The sequence below is a fragment of the Mobula hypostoma genome, chromosome 5 (assembly GCF_963921235.1).
Source record: "Mobula hypostoma chromosome 5, sMobHyp1.1, whole genome shotgun sequence".
Lineage (NCBI taxonomy): Eukaryota > Metazoa > Chordata > Chondrichthyes > Myliobatiformes > Myliobatidae > Mobula > Mobula hypostoma.
In genome coordinates this window covers 11,440,817-11,457,820 of record NC_086101.1, presented here as the reverse complement: position 1 = coordinate 11,457,820, position 17,004 = coordinate 11,440,817, and the positions used below count along the sequence as shown (strand labels likewise).

Sequence of the window (17,004 nt, the reverse complement as noted above, 5' to 3'; positions counted from 1 at the left end):
CACTCATTTTGGGTGTGTTGGTGTGCAGAACTGGGCATTTGAAAGTTATAAGTAACTCAAATGAAGCGTCATGAATGCAATGTAATGATATAAATAGTTCTGTTGTTACTTTTGTTCTTTAACATAAAAAATGTGATTTATTGTTAGGTCAGGGAGCTTCTCTCTCCAGAGTGACTCCAAAGGCTGCCATCTATTGTGAGCTGAATAAAGACTTTTATACTACCAGCATCATGTCTCTCTGGTGGCATTCGTTGATAGTTTCCTCCTTTAATCCCTCCCATTCTGTCACGTTTAAAACATCACAACCCTGGAATATTGAGCTGCTCCTGCTCCTCCTATAATCACATCTCACTGAAAGGCATCCGTTAGTCTTGCGAGACCATGGATCTGCGCCTGGAAAGTCTTCATTCTCCAGGGCGCAGGCCTGGGCAAGGTTGTATGGAAGACCAGCAGTTGCCTATGCTGCAAGTCTCCCCTCTCCACGACACCAATGTTGTCCAAGGGAAGGGCATTAGGACCCATACAGCTTGGCACCAGTGTCGTCGCAGAGCTATGTGTGATTAAGTGCCTTGCTCAAGGACATAACACGTTGCCTCGGCTGGGGCTCGAACTCACGACCTTCAGGTCACTAGTCCAAAGCCTTAACCACTTGGCCACGTGCCCACATCTCAATAATGGTTACATATCATAATTCTATATGTTGATCCATGTTGTGAACTCATCTGTCTTTCCTACAATACTTCCTGCATTGAAATATATGCAACACAGGACAAAAGAATATAGAACATAGAATAGTACAGCACAGTACAGGCCCTTCGGCCCACAATGTTGTGCCAACCCTCAAACCCTGCCTCCCATATTATCCCCCCACCTTAAATTCCTCCATACACCTGTCTAGTAGTCTCTTAAACTTCACTAGTGTATCTGCCTCCACCACCGACTCAGGCAGTGCATTCCACGCACCAACCACTCTCTGAGTAAAAAACCTGCCTCTAATATCCCCATTAAACTTCCCACCCCTTACCTTAAAGCCATGTCCTCTTGTATTAAGCAGTGGTGCCCTGGGGAAGAGGCGCTGGCTGTCCACTCTATCTATTCCTCTTACTATCTTGTATACCTCTATCACGTCTCCTCTCATCCATCCTCCTCCTCTCCAAAGAGTAAAGCCCTAGCTCCCTTAATCTCTGATCATAATGCATACTCTCTAAACTGGGCAGCATCCTGGTAAATCTCCTCTGTACCCTTTCCAATGCTTCCACATCCTTCCTATAGTGAGGTGACCAGAACTGGACACAGTACTCCAAGTGTGGCCTAACCAGAGTTTTATAGATCTGCATCATTACCTTGCGACTCTTAAACTCTATCACTCGACTTATGAAAGCTAACACCCCATAAGCTTTCTTAACTACCCAATCTACCTGTGAGGTAACTTTCAGGGATCTGTGGACATGTACCTCCAGATCCCTCTGCTCCTCCACACTACCAAGTATCCTGCCATTTACTTTGTACTCTGCCTTGGAGTTTGTCCTTCCAAAGTGTACCACCTCACACTTCTCTGGGTTGAACTCCATCTGCCACTTCCCAGTCCACGTCTGCACCCTATCAATGTCTCTCTACAATCTTCAACAATCCTCTACACTATCTACAACACCACCAACCTTTGTGTCATCTGCAAACTTGCCAACCCACCCCTCTACCCCCACATCCAGGTCATTAATAAAAATCACGATAAGTAGAGGTCCCAGATCCGATCCTTGTGGGACACCACTAGTCACAACCCTCCAATCCGAATGTACTCCCTTCACCACGACCCTCTGTCTTCTGCAGGCAAGCCAATTCTGAATCCACCTGGCCAAACTTCCCTGGATCCCATGCCTTCTGACTTTCTGAATAAGCCTACCGTGTGGAACCTTGTCAAATGCCTTACTAAAATCAATGTAGATCACATCCACTGCATTACCCTCACCTATATGGCTGGTCACCTCCTCAAAGAACTCTATCAGGCTTGTTAGACAAGATCTGCCCTTCACAAAGCCATGCTGACTGTCCCTGATCAGACCATGATTCTCTAACTGCCCATAGATCCTATCTCTAAGAATCTTTTCCAACAGCTTTCCCACCATAGACGTATGGCTCGCTGGTCTATAATTACCTGGACTATCCCTATTACCTTTTTTAAACAAGGGGAAAACATTCGCTGCCATCCAATCCTCTGGTACCATTCCTGTGGACAATGAGGACATGAATATCCTAGCCAGAGGCTCAGCAGTCTCTTCCCTCACCTCATGGAGCAGCCTGGGGAATATTCTGTCAGGCCCCAAGGACTTACCCGTCCTAATGTATTTTAACAACTCCAACACCTCCTCTCCCTTAATATCAACATGCTCCAGAACATCAACCTCACTCATATTGTCCTCACCATCATCAAGTTCCCTCTCATTAGTGAATACCGAAGAGAAGTATTCATTGAGGATCTCGCTCACTTCCACAGTCTCCAGGCACATCTTCCCACCTTTATCTTTAATCGGTCCTACCTTCACTCCTGTCATCCTTTTGTTCTTCACATAATTGAAGAATGCCTTGGGATTTTCCTTTACCCTACTTGCCAAGGCCTTCTCATGGCCCCTTCCTGCTCTCCTTAGCCCCTTCTTAAGCTCATTTCTTGCTACCCTATATTTCTTAATCGACCCATCTGATCCTTGCTTCCTGAACCTCATGTATTCTGCCTTCTTCCACCTGACTAGATTTTCTACCTCACTTGTCACCCATGGCTCCTTCACCCTACCATTCTTCATCTTCCTCACCGGGACAAATTTATCCCTAACATCCTGCAAGAGATCCCTAAACATCGACCACATGTCCATGGTACATTTCCCTGCAAAAACATCATCCCAACAATAGTCTCACCACACTCAAACTTTTGATTCTGAGCTTTGTCTGAGGTCTTAATAACATCTGTCTCCAGAACCTCTCCACTATCTGTTCTGGCATTCTGTTTCCCATCCCCCTCAACACTATATTAAACCCCCCCCCCCACCCCCACCCCTGTCGTGCAGCATTAGCAAACCTCCTGCTCGGATATTAGTCTTCTCTGGTTCGGGTGCAAATTGTCTGATTTGTACAGGTCCCACCTTCCCTGGGAGAGAGGCTAATGATTCAGAAATCTGATGCCCCCTCCTTCCTACACCAACTCCCTATCCACATGTTAAACAGCATAATTCTCCTATTTTTGGCATCACTAATTATTGGCACAGACTGCAATCCTGAGATCACAACCCTGGAGGTCCTGCCCTTTAACTTAGCACCTACCTCCTCGAACTCATTTTGCGGAACCTTGCTGTCTTTCTACTTATGTCGTTGGTACCTACATGAACTATGACCTCTGGCTGCTCATCCCATTTAGGAATACTGAGGACCTGATTTAACATGTCCTGGTTCCTAGCACCCAGGGGGCAATATAGCATCTGAAAATTTTGTTCTCGTCCACAGATCCTGGTTTCTGTTTCCCAGACTATTGAATTCCCTATCACCACAGCTTTCCTTTCCTCCCTACTTCACTTCTGAGTCACTGAGTCAAACTCAATGCCAGAGACCTGATCGCTGGGACTTTCCTCCGCTCAGTCAAACCCAACAGCATCCAAAGTGTTATTGAGTGGCACGGTCACAGGGGTACTCAGCTCTGTCTGTTTTACCCCTTTCCCCTTCCGGCCAGTCACGTAGTTTCCTGTGTTCGGCACCTTCTGCATCTACTTCTCTCCATGTCCTATCTATTACCCCCGCAGTCTCCCAAATAATCCAAACTTCATCCTTAACATGTAGTCTTAGAAGCTGCAGCTGGATACGCCCCTGGCAGGTGTCATCATCAGGGACACTGTGGAACTCCCCGTCTTCCCACATCCCGCATTTACCTATCCTGCCTGGCATGCCTGCTGTTCTATCTGAGCAAGTATAAAGAAGGAAAAACAATAAATAAACTGTGGGGGAAAAACCTACCAACTGCTTTTTGCTTTCCCTCACTCAAGCCGCTTCCCAATGAAGCCTTAGAGAGCTCGAGCCTCAAAATCTGCACTCTAACACTGTCCACTCCAACGACAGCCACTCTACTTGCCCCTTCCTTATTTTAATTGGTTCTTGCCGATCAATCCCCATCATGTTTTGGCCGCTGTTCAAAACATCAAATTGCCCTGAGTCAATATCTTACTTGCTCAATCGGCAAACCTGTGTTAGCAACACCTTCGATCACCGATTGCTTGCTGCTAGAAAATGCAACGCGCACATCTCTCTGAATTAAAATCCATCAGCCATTCAACAGCCCACTGTCCTAGTTTATCAAGATCCCGTTGTAACCTCTGATAAATCATGGGTGCGACGGTGACGTCTACGGGCGTCATAGTAACAGAGTGGATAGCACTTCGGGGCATTCAGAGTTAAATTCTGTAAGGAGGTTGTATGTTCTCCCCATGCCATCGTGGGTTTCCACCAGCTGCTCAGAATTCCCCCCATAGTAAAAAGATGAACCAGTTAGTAGGTTAATTGGCCATTGTAAGTTGTCTATTTAATTCTATTATTTTTATTGAGATACAGCGTGGAATAGGTGCTTCAAGCCACACCATCAGCAATGCCCCGATTTTAATTATAGCCTAAACACTGAACAGTTTACAGTGACTGATTAACCTACCAACCGGTATGTCTTTGGATCGCGGGAGGAAACCCACACATTCACGGAGTGAACGGGCGGCGGTGGGAGTTAAACCTGGATGGCCTTTACTGTAAAGTGTTGTGCTAACTACTATGCTACTGTGTTGCCCTGTGATTATGCACACTGCTGGTCACAGCACTCCACCCATCCAGTTCTGCATCTAATTGGCCAGATCATTCAGTATCCCAGGAGATCTTACTCTGTGGAATAGTCTACCATGAAGTACCTTGCCAAATACATCGCTAAAGTCCATGTAGATGATGTCCCCTGCATTTCCATTACCCATCATCTTCATCCATGCAGAAAACCAGGCCGGGTATTCCCGATTAGTCCTTGCCTTTCCAATGAATGTAGATCCTGTCTCTCAGAACCCCCTCCATTAATGTACCCACCCCAGATGTTAGGCTCACCGGTCTGTACTTCCCCGGCTTTTTACTGCAGCCTACCTTCAATGAAGGTATAACATTAGTCAGCCTCCAGCCTTCCAGCCCATCAATGATACACATATCTCTGAAAAGAACCCCACGGTTTCTTCCTGATCTTCTTACAATGATCCGGAGCCGGGGATTTATCTACTGGTCTGCATTTTAGGACCTGCAGCACATCTGCTTCTGTGATGTGGTAGGAAATGAGGTCGATCATCTCTGTAACACTGGAGACTTGAGGGCCCTGGTAGAACTGGTATAGATGAGGAGTTGAGGCCTGGGGCAGAGAAATGACGACAGGGTAGGTTTAGAAGGATACGGGCCATATGCAGGGAAATGGGCCGAGGGGAGATTTGACAGAAATATATCAGGTTATGAGGGACGTAGATTGAGCAGATGGTTGAAATCTTTTTCCCAGAGGACAGGGATCAAATACAAGAGGCCAGATGCCTGAGGTGGAAGGAAGGAGTTTAAAGGTGAGTTTAATTGAACAGTAAGTGGTTGATATTGGAACTTGCTGCCAGAAAGGTTAACAGCAATCACATAGACAGGCACTTCAATGGGAAAGACAGAAGGAGACTGACCTATGCCAGCCAATAGGATGAGTGTAGCTGGTAAATAGATCGGCTCAGAGTTGATGGGTCAAAGGGGGCCGTTTCTGTACAGTGACGATGACTGGGACTTTAAAAGAACTGATTGACAGAGACCCCACAGCCCTCCACTGCAGAGAATTCTGAAGATACACCACCCTCTGCGCCCTGCATCCTGTCTGTTCAGCATGTGAAGAGTTGTGGGTTAGTCTGGTATCACACTCAGCACAGACATCTCGGATTAGTTTACTGAGGGAAATGAGAAAGTACCTGACGAAGATTCTGGCCATTATCTGCTAATCCTCCTCATGTACGTGTGTGAGAGGAAATTTGCCAGATCATATAGTGTCTGGGTGATTGATCGGAGGTGAATGCTGCTTGGTTTTTCCAGACTGAGTCTCAGTCTCACAGTCTCTGTGTGGCGGTTTGATAACAACTGTGAGACCCGAAAGACCAGCAGGGGCAGAACTGTGTTTCTCTGAACCATCCAGGTGTATTTGCCTGATGATCCCAGTTTTTATCCCTGTGGTTATCCCTACAGGAGGTTTCATTCCGTAGCGATTATGGTCGTCTTCAACCTCATCTCATGGGGTGTTTTTGAAGGATGGATGGGATTATGATGTGGATGTTCACTTTACAGTGTGTCAACTGGTTATATTGTGTCCCATGTCAGTGTGTTCAGGGACCTCCAACTGACCATGTGACAGTGATGTTTCCCAGCAGGTGGGGTTGGTGCTAGAATAAAATAACTACTCCCTTTCAGTCTACTGTTATAGCAATCTTTGTGTCTAAGTCTTATTTAAAGATGTCTCGTGCACAATAACCATGCTTACCTCGCTTAATGGCATCAAATGATTCTCCCAATATGTATTTCAACAAAAAGAGGCAATTCAACTTTTCAATCAGCAGAGTACCATTTGTCACTGACAATGATTTCTCTTCAGCACGGACCCTGCAGGAGGAACACAACCAGTTATAAACTGAGCATTGGCAGGTTTTGTGCAATTTTACAACACAGACAGGGTTTCAGTGAAGAGCGTGTCCTACCTTCTCTTCTGTTGAGCTGCCTCCTGAAAGAAATAAAACACAAATCTGAATTCACTGAGACTGACAGTCCAACCCCAATGGCAGGAATTTCACCCAAATTATTTGAAGCCTCTGAAAAGTCCCATTGAGCAAACTTCACTCACATAGACACAAAGAGGGAAAATGGATATCATAGGACATAGAATGACAGGAGAATGTACAAGGACTTTTTTTTATATTCTACTGTAACTGAGAGAATGAAAGGTGCAGGGAAGTTTGGACAGGTTGTGCAGTTTTATCTGGAGAAGATGTCAGTGATGATCTGATTAAGGAATTTAAATTTATCAATAGATTTGATTGGACGGGGTGGAAAACATATCCGTACTTGTGGGGAGACCAAAATTCAACAATAAAACATCAGGTTTTCAGTGAATCCCATAAGGAATTCAGTAAAGAGAATATGGAACAGGGTGCCACCGGTGTTCATTAAGCCAACAGCAGAGATAAGTGTAAGGGGAAGGTGATCAGTGCTTGGGAGACCATGGGATTTGGGGCATTGTTAACGGGTATGATGAGGTTCTGGGTGGAATGGCAAAGCTGACAGATGAAGATGGACCCAATAGCCTGTCCATTTAACATTGAACAAAACAAAAGTCGCGAACTCCCCCAGGATGCCAACCACAGCTGATAGAACTAGCCAGAGATGTCTGATGTGTGCGTGTCACACCCTGGATACCACAGCCGGTAGAACTAGCCAGAGATGTCTGACGTGTGCATGTCACATTCTGGATATCAATCTTAGTCACAGTCACAGTCCTCCTCCCAATCATTACAACATAAAAACACAAATAGTAGAAGGAGGAGCTACCAACCCCGTCAAACCTGCTACACCAGTCATTGCTGATTTACCTCAGGTCTCATCTGTTGCTCTCTGCTGGGTTCCAAAAGTTCTCAATTCCCTGTTTTTTGTTGTGTGTTTTTTAAAATGTTCTCCACCTCTAAACACACCAAGCCAGTTAACCATACCAAATTTTTGGAGAGAGATTCTGGAGATTCACTATTCTTGGTGATAAGAAATTTCTTCAGTTCTCAGTATTATATGGCCAGGCCTTCACCCTGAAACTATGTCCTCACATTTCAGACTCCCCCACACATGAAAGCATTTCCACATTTATCCTGTCACAGCCCATTCAGTTCTTCTATCTTTCAGTACCATCATCCCTTATTCTTCCAAAGTTCATTCATTATGTGCCGCCTCGTAATACGTGGGCAATCATGGTCTTTCCATCACCATGATTGTTGGCAAATTTTTCTACAGAAGTGCTTTGCGATTGCCTTCTTCTGGGCCGTGTATCTACAAGTCAGGTGAATCCAGCCATTATCAATGCTCTTCAGAGACTGTCTGACTGGCACATAGCCAGGACTTGTTGCTCATACCACCATCCTCCACCTGTTCCCATGGCTTCACATGACCCTGATCGGGGGCTAAGCAGGTGCTACACCTTGCCCGAGGGTGACCTGCAGGCTAGCGGGGGGAAGGAATGCCTTATACCTCCTTTGGTAGAGACAAATCTCTACCCCACCACCCCAATAAACTAATACCAATATCAATTTCTAATAAATTTAGACACCTCTATGGCATTTGCCATTAACTTTGTCATCTTGGTGGGGCACAAGCTTTTTCTGCCTACCCTTGCCATTTGGCCACCCTTCAAAGAATTGAAACTCAAGCTGGTGAAATTCTCTTGACAGGAGAATCTTTCCATCCAAGGAATTTCCCTGCTGAATCACTTTGGCATCACCTCCAACGCAACTCTAACATTTCCAGGTAAGGTGGCAAATCTGAACAGTACTCCATATGTCAGTCACTCTCTTAACTACCTGCTCCACCTGCCTGCTAATGTTTGTAATTAATGTGCAAGAACTCAGAACCAGGTTGATTACATCTGACATATGATGAAAAGTAAGTTCTTTTGTGGTAGCACAGCAGTGCAAAGACTTATTAATTCATTAGCAAATGTGCAGATGACACAAAGCTGGGTGGCAGTGTGAAATGTGAGGAGGATGTTATGAGAATGCAGGGTGACTTGGACAGGCTGGGTGAGTGGGCAGATGCATGGCAGATGCAGTTTAATGTGGATAAATGTGAGATTATCCACTTTGGTGGCAAGAACAGGAAGGCAGATTACTATCTGAGTGGTGTCAAGTTAGGAAAAGGGGAAGTACGAGATCTAGGTGTCCTTGTTCATCAGTCACTGAAAGCAAGCATACAGGTACAGCAGGCAGTGAAGAAAGCTAATGGCATGTTGGCCTTCATAACAAGGGGAGTTGAGTAAAGGAGCAAAGAGGTCCTTCTACAGTTATATAGGGTCCTGGTGAGACCACACCTAGAGTATTGTGCACAGTTTTGGTCTCCAAATTTGAGGAAGGACATTCTAGCTATTGAGGGAGTGTAGCGTAGGTTCATGAGGTTAATTCCCGGGATGGCGGGACTGTCATATGTTGAAAGATTGGAGCGACTGGGCTTGTATACACTGGAATTTAGAAGGACAAGAGGGGATCTGATTGAAACATATAAGATTATTAAAGGATTGGACACGCTGGAGGCAGGAAGCATGTTCCCGCTGATGGGTGAGTCCAGAACCACAGTTTAAGAATTAGGGGTAGGCCATTTAGAACGGAGTTGAGGAAAAACTTTTTCACACAGAGGGTTGTGGTTCTGTGGAATGCTCTGCCCCAGAAGGCAGTGGAGGCCAATTCTCTGGATTCTTTCAAGAACGAGATGGATAGAGCTCTTAAAGATAGTGGAGTCAAGGGATATGGGAAGAAGGCAGGAACTGGATACTGATTGTGGATGATCAGCCATGACCACAGTGAATGGTGGTGCTGGCTCGAAGGGCTGAATGGCCTACTCCTGCACCTACTGTCTATTGTCTATTGAGTTAAAACCTATAACTCAGAAAAGTAAGTAAATAGTGTATGAAAAGCTGATAATGAGTTAGTGTTGATGGGTTTGTCTGAGATTCAGCTGTATTTCATCCATTCACAGTCTATTTCATTTCCAATCTCCCATTTGTTTCACTTTTTTCTGATGATTATCCCCTCACACCTTCTCACAACGAAGCTCATATGCCCACTTACTCTGTTTGTCAATATCAATGCTTCAATTGCTCTATTTAATGTCACAGAATGAATGCAGTGTCCAACCTGGAATTCTTACTCTTCCCAGACATCCAATGAAACAGAAGAAAAATCCCAAAGAATGAATGCCAGGAAAACACTAGCACACCAAAGCCCGCCCCTGACTTCCCACACACGCAGCTGCAAAGAGACAACCCGTCCCCTTCCCCTCCCCCTCCCCCTCAGAGGCCGCAGCAAAAGCATCAGACCCAACCACTTTCCCATGCGAGCAATAGCAAAGCCCCCAAAGAATCCATGATCCAGAGTCCATCAAACAAAACAATGTTCACCGCAATACTTCGACCTGCCACACGCTCCACTTCTCACTAACGAGGGAGTGAGAAGTATCACTCCTGCCACAGCGAGAGGGGAGGCCAACAGATCGCTGTTTCGATATTACAATCTGCGGTCTGCAGCGTTGCTTATTTCCACAACAGTGTACACTGCTCTCTCGATGTTCTGATCTCCCGTGGCACTTCAGTCAGTAACACTGGTGAGGAATCGGGTCATCCAAATGGCCTCAGGGCCGCACTCCGAAGGTGAACGCCTTACAGGTGCTCCTGGACATATCAAAAATGCCAGGCTTGTCGGCGAGCTCAGAGAGCTGTTGACCACCAACATTGCCTATTCACAGCTACTTCTTCAGAACGTGACCTGGACACAGCTCCCTCTCTCAGACCATTAACATAATTAGCAGGTAATTCAGGGACAAGAACACATCCCTGGAGTCCTCTATGTTTACAAGCCGAAAAAGGTACATTTTTCGAATTTCTGCGTTTTTTTCTGGGCAATAACAAATTTCTAATCCCATGTTAAATCCAAATTTGGATTTTTGGAAGCTTTTGCCAAACAGTTAAGGCTGCTTAACTGATATGGTACTACAAGAAAAATATTAGCGTGCATAGAATAGTGGCTGACTGCAGGAGGCAATGAGTGGGAATAAAGAGAGCATTTCTGATTGGCTGCCGGTGACTGGTGGTGTTCTGCAGGGATCGGTGTTGGGAATGTTCCTTTTCACATGATGTCAATAATTTGGATGATGGAATTGATGGTTTTGTGACCAATTTGACAGCCAATGCTCAGAGAGCTGGAAGGGGAGCTTTTGTTGAGGAAGCTTACAGAAGGACATAGATTGAAAGAATGGGAAAAGAGGTGGCAGATAAAACATAGAGTAGGGAAGTGTTTGCTAATGCACTTTGGGAAAAGTATAAAGGCACAGACTATTGTCAAAACAGGGAGAAAATTTTTTTTAAAAAATCAGAGGTGGAAAGGGACTGGGAGTCCTCATGCAGGATTTCCTAAAGGTCAACCTGTAGGGTGAGGGAAGGCAAATGCAATGTTAGCATTCATTTTGAGAGGACTGGAATATAAGGCAAGCATATAATGCTGAGGTGTTATAAGGCATTGCCCAGACCACACTTGTTGTGAGCAGCTTTGGGCCCCTTATCCGAAAAAGAAAATGTTTGCGGTCATTGGAAAGGGTCCAGAAGAGGTTCATATGAATAATGCCGACAAAGAAAGGATTAATATATGAGAAGGAATTGATAGTTTTGGGTCTGTACTCGGAGGAGTTTTGAAGAATAAGGGGGGTTTGTATGGAAACCTATCAAATATTGAAAAGCCTAGATAGAGTGGATGTGGAGAAAAAACTTCCTATATTGAGGGAGTCTAGAACAACAATGAATAGCCTCAGAATAGAGGAAAGTCCATTTTGAACAGAGAGGAGGATGAATTTATTCAGCCGGGGGTAGTGCATTTGTGCAATTCATTGCCACTGGCAGATGTGGAGGCTGTTGGCGGTTTTTTTTTTAAAAGTGAAGGTTGATAGATCTTGATTAGTCAGGCTCTGAAATGTTACGGGAAGAAGGCAAGAACATAGGGTGTTAAATCAGCCATGATGGAATGGTGGAACAGACTCAATGGGCAACCATGGCTGACAAGGGAAGTTAACGATTGCATAAAAGCCAAGGAAAGGGCTGCCGAGGTAGTAAAAGTGAGTGGGAATTTGGATGATTGGGAAGCTTTAAAAATCCAACAAAAGGCAACCAGAAAAGCTTTAAGAAGGGAAAAGATGAAATATGAGTGTAAACTGGCCAATAACATAAAGCAGGATACTAAAAGTGTTTTCAGTTATATGAAGAGTAAAAGGGAGGTGAGAGTTGACTTTGGACCACTAGAAAATGATACTGGTGAGATAGTAATGGGGGACAAAGAAATGGCAGATGAACTTAATGAGTACTTTGCATCTGTCTTCACTGCCGAAGACATTAGCAGTGTGCCAGAGGTCAGTGTGTCAGGGAACAGGACTGAGTGCCATTACTATTACAAAGGGAAATGTGCTGGGCAAACTCAAAGGTCTTAAGGTGGATAAGTCACTCGGACCAGATGGACAACATCCCAGAGCCCTGAGAGAGGTTGCTGAAGAGATAACGGATGCACTGGTCATGAACTTTCAAGAATCACTTGATCCTGGCATGGTCGCAAAGGATGGAAGATTGCAAAAGTCACTCCACTCTTTGAGGAGGGAGGAAGGCAAAGGAAAGGAAATTATATACCAGTTAGCCTGACCTCAGTGGTTGGGTAAGTATTGGGTTCCAGTATTAAAAATGAGGATTCAGGGTACTTGGAGACTAATGATAAAATAAGTCAAAGTCAGCATGGTTTTTGTCAAGGGAAATCTTGCCTGACAAATCTGTTAGAGTTCTTTGAGGAAGAAACAAGCAGGGTGGACAAAGAAGAGAGAGTGGATGTCATTTACTTGGATTTTCAGAAGACATTTGATAAGGGGCCACACATGAGGCTGCTTAACAAGATACAATCCTGTGGCGTTACAGTAAAGTTACTGGCACGGATAGAGGAATGGCTGACAGGCAGGAGGCAGCGAGTGGGAATAATGAGAGACTTTTCTGGTTGGCTGCCAGTGACTAATGGTGTTGGGAAATGTATGATAATGCATTTTGGTAAAAGGAAATATATTGCAGATTATTATCTAAATGGGGAGAAGATTCAAACATCTGAGGTGAACAGAACACTTCAAGACACCCAGAAGGCTAACTTTCAGGTTGAGTCTATGGTAAAGAAGGCAACTGCAATGTTGGCATTTATTTAAAGGGGAATAGAATATAAAGACAAGGAGATAATGCTGAGGATTTTTAAGACAGTAGTCAGGCCTCACTTGGAGTATTGTCAACAGTTTTAGGCCCCATCTCGGAATGGATGTGTTGCCTTTGGGGAGAGTCCAGAGGAGGTTCACAAGGATGATTCCGGGAATGTGACGATTGTTTGGCAGCTTTGGGCCTGTACTCACTGGAGCTGAAAGAATGCGTGGGCATCTGATGCATGAAACCTGCCAAATATTGAAAAAACTATATAAGGTGGATGTGGAGAGGATGTTCCCTCTGGTGGGGGTATCCAGAACTAAGGGGCACAGCCTCAGAATTGAGAGGTGACCTTTCAGTAGAGAGGTAAGGAGGATTTTTTTTAGCTAAAGAGTCGTGAATCTGCTAAATGCTTTGTCACAGACTGTGGTGGAGGCCAAGTCCGTGGGTATATTTAATGCAGAAGTTGATAGCTTCTTGATTGGTCTAGATATGGCAAGGGCAAGTGTATGGGGCTGAGTGGGATCTGGGATCAGCCAAGATGGAATGGCGGAGCAGACTCGATGGGCCGAATGGCCTAATTCTGCTCCTGTGTCTTATGGCAGTATAAGCTAATTCGGCACCAATGTCTTATGGTCTTAATGTACTTTCTCCAGGGGTGTCCTCACACCACGACACCAGCCACACACACTGCCTGCAACTGTGACTCATATGAACAGTGTAGAGATATGAAACAATCACAAACTCAGTGTCAAGATCAAAGCAACTCATTCACAAGCAGCTGGGAGAAAACCCTCCAAAGGCACAGATTTATTTTTGGGAATCACTGCCAGATCAACCCTGGAGAACAGGCAGCACTTATTCCAGTTTCTGAATTATTGGTAAATGCTGCATGTATTTCAGAAATGCCACCCACCACTTTGTGACAGTGGATTTTAACTGAATCAATTTGTAATGTAATCTCTCACCTTCAGAAATACCACACTGTCTTTTTGATCCAGCTGTTTCTGTAACTTTGACATTTCCTCCTGAATAGAATTTAAATTCTCTTGAATCTCTCGAAGGTTTTTCGTCATTGGATTCAGAATCCTTGCCTCTTCTTCCCTGAGATCTCGGAGTAAGCGCTGCTCTTTCTCAGTGAGAACCCGGTGTAGTTCAACAAACTGGGATGCGATATCCGACTGAAGGAAGCGTGACTGTTCCTGTCGAATTAAGGGTGAAGGTTAAAGTGTTATGTTAATGTATTGTAGATCCTTCCGATAGGGAAGGTGACCATTCAGCCCATCAATCTTGAGCACAAAATAACGGAGCACGAGAAGACGTCTCTCAGCCCAACCGGTAGGTGCTGTCCACGTTACTTACCTGCAGTGTTACATTTCGTCAGCATTTGCTCTGTAAACCTCTTTGCCTTGGCGATTCAAAACTTTATCGCGATGCTTCCGAAATATTGTGAAAAGGAAGTTCATTATCTTATCAATCCCTGCAGCCGATTCTTTTACCACACGCACATTCACTCCCGCTGATTCACCGCCCAATCTCACAAACATAGTTTACGGCAGACAATTGAACATCCAAGCAGCGCGCCTTTGGGACGTGGAAGGAATCCGGGGCGGTGACAGGCAGAACACATAAACCACACAGACAGCATCCCAGATCAGCATCTAACCAGGACATCTGATTTTTCGACAGCTGCACCGACCGACCGAGCAATGCGCCGCCGTGTTAATACCCGCATTACACATAACAAATCTACACACAAGATCAGTTAACCGAAACTCACCCGAACTCTTTCAATCTTCAGTCTCTGTTGCTCCGCCACTGCCTGTGTCACTGACATCCTTTTTGTGAGAAATTCTAAGGAAAAGTTAACCTGACCCTGTGTGGTTTTGAGAATCAGAAAATAGAAGAGTTAGAGAATAAAGAAACAAATAAGCAATCGCATGATCAAAATCTGCTTGCCTTTACCTTGTAGAGTTCAGAAGCTTCTTTAATCGACAGGAAGCGGTGCTGTCTATGTTCCTGCGCAACTGCACAAATCACACAGATCAGTTTCTTGTCTGTTTCACAAAACATCTTCAGTTCTTCCTCATGTTCCTCGCAGAGAGGTTTACTTTCCTTTTCTCTCAGCTTCAGATGTAGTTTCTGAGCTTTCTCAGCCAGTCTAGCGAGGAGTCGGCTTGGCCTGAGGGTCCGGTCAGCAAACTGCGCTCTACATTCCGGACACGTGTTCCTCCCCTCCCTTTCCCAACAGCGTGTGATGCAGGTGCGGCAGAAGTTGTGTTCACACTGCAGTGTAACCGGATCGGTAAAGAATTCCAGGCAGATGGGACAAATTACCTCCTCTGTTAAACTCTCGACTTGTCCTTTCGAAGCCATGTTAACCGCTGCTACTTCCTGATTCACGATCCTTTTACTTCCGTGGATGTGCTGTACTGCGACTGCCCACTCGATGCGCTGTAGACTCAGAGAAGGAACGTAATGTTGTTACAAGTGATTACCACCGGTTTCCGGCCCCACCAGACTCGTGAGATCGAGGCGCTGTCCCAACCCAAACCCCGGTTTGTGTGGAGGCGGTGTTATTTGCTACCCTGTTACAAATTAGTGCCACGAAACAACAGACAGTACACCGCATACGATTACAAGATTATATTTATGAATCTTAATTTGACTAACGGTTTAGTAAAATGAACAAAAAAGAGAAAACAGCCCATTTTAATTAAAAGTTGGAGCTCAGTGTTTTTCCATTGTCACCAATAGTCAATCGATCTCGCCCCGGCCCTCTTCATCTCCTCTCGAACAAAAGTCCAACCGTAGTGTCCCTCTCCAGAGAAACCTCCCCGTAATTCGACCATCCTAATTGGACGGCACACTTTTCTCCTCATCTCTAACCGTAACCCAAAGAAGCTGGAAACAGAACAGTCTGCTCTTACAGAACCGCTGAATGAAACACACACAGTTTAACAGTAAAAATACGAACCAGGGCATTACACAAGTATTTAGTGGAAAGGTAATCTGACAGTTTTTAATTTCCCACGCATGGAGAGGCGAGTAAACCAGTCCTGAATAGATTAGATTAGATTGTCATTGTGCCAAACTTTACAACTCCTCCCTTGGAGGGTCAGACACCCTGAGCCAATAGGCTGGTCCTGGACATATTCCCTGGCATAATTTACATATTACTATTTAACTATTTATGGTTTTATTACTATTTATTATTTATGGTGCAACTGTAACGGAAACCAATTTCCCCCGGGATCAATAAAGTATGACTATGACTATGAAGTACCGATACAAAGTCAATGAAATGCATTTAGCATCTGACCAGAAATGCAAAGAATAGTGTTATTTTCAAAATAACTGCGAATGAAAAAAGTGCTACACCACACAAATATAAAAGTACTGAGACAATACTGCTTAGCGCTGTGATGTGAGGTTCAGCAGTGTCACAGCCTCAGGGAAGAAGCTCTTCCTGTGCCTGCTGGTGCGGGAGCGGAGGCTCCTGTAGCGCCTACCAGATGGGAGGAGCGTATAAAATCCATGGTTTGGGTAAGATGCATCCCTGATCATGCTTTTCACCCTGCCTAAGCAGCGTTTATGGTAGATGTTCTCAATGGTGGGCAATTGGGTGGCGATAATCCGCTGGGCAGTTTTCACCACACGCTGGAGAGCTTTGCAGTCCGAAACGGGACAATTGCCATACCACACTGAGAATACAGATGATGCAAACGAAAAAATGCTGGATATCCAAAACAACAATTCTCCTGTGTGTTGTTCTGAAAACAGAACTGAATAAAGAAGCAGATATATTGGTGGCATTTAAGAGACATAGAGATAGACACGTGACTCTGCAGGAGATGGAAGTCTATCGATCAGCAGCGATCTGGTTTAATTTGGCATCGCGCTTGGCACAATTTTTTTTTAAAACAAAATATACTTTATTCAAAAATAAAATTATGTACAATAAACCATTCAACGTCTCACAATCC

The 17,004-nt window shown here is 44.8% G+C and overlaps 1 protein-coding gene across 1 annotated transcript in view; it reads right to left on the bottom strand.

The window, feature by feature from the left end:
* LOC134346439 (uncharacterized) overlaps positions 1-17,004 on the bottom strand; it is a 72,888-nt gene that overhangs the window by 6,810 nt on the left and 49,074 nt on the right. The window contains exons 9-13 of the mRNA XM_063047808.1: positions 14,984-15,479; positions 14,799-14,894; positions 13,987-14,220; positions 6,762-6,784; positions 6,548-6,666 (exon numbers count right to left, since the gene is read on the bottom strand). Coding sequence (XP_062903878.1) covers positions 6,548-6,666; positions 6,762-6,784; positions 13,987-14,220; positions 14,799-14,894; positions 14,984-15,479 — 968 coding nt within the window. The remainder of the gene's footprint in view (positions 1-6,547; positions 6,667-6,761; positions 6,785-13,986; positions 14,221-14,798; positions 14,895-14,983; positions 15,480-17,004) is intronic.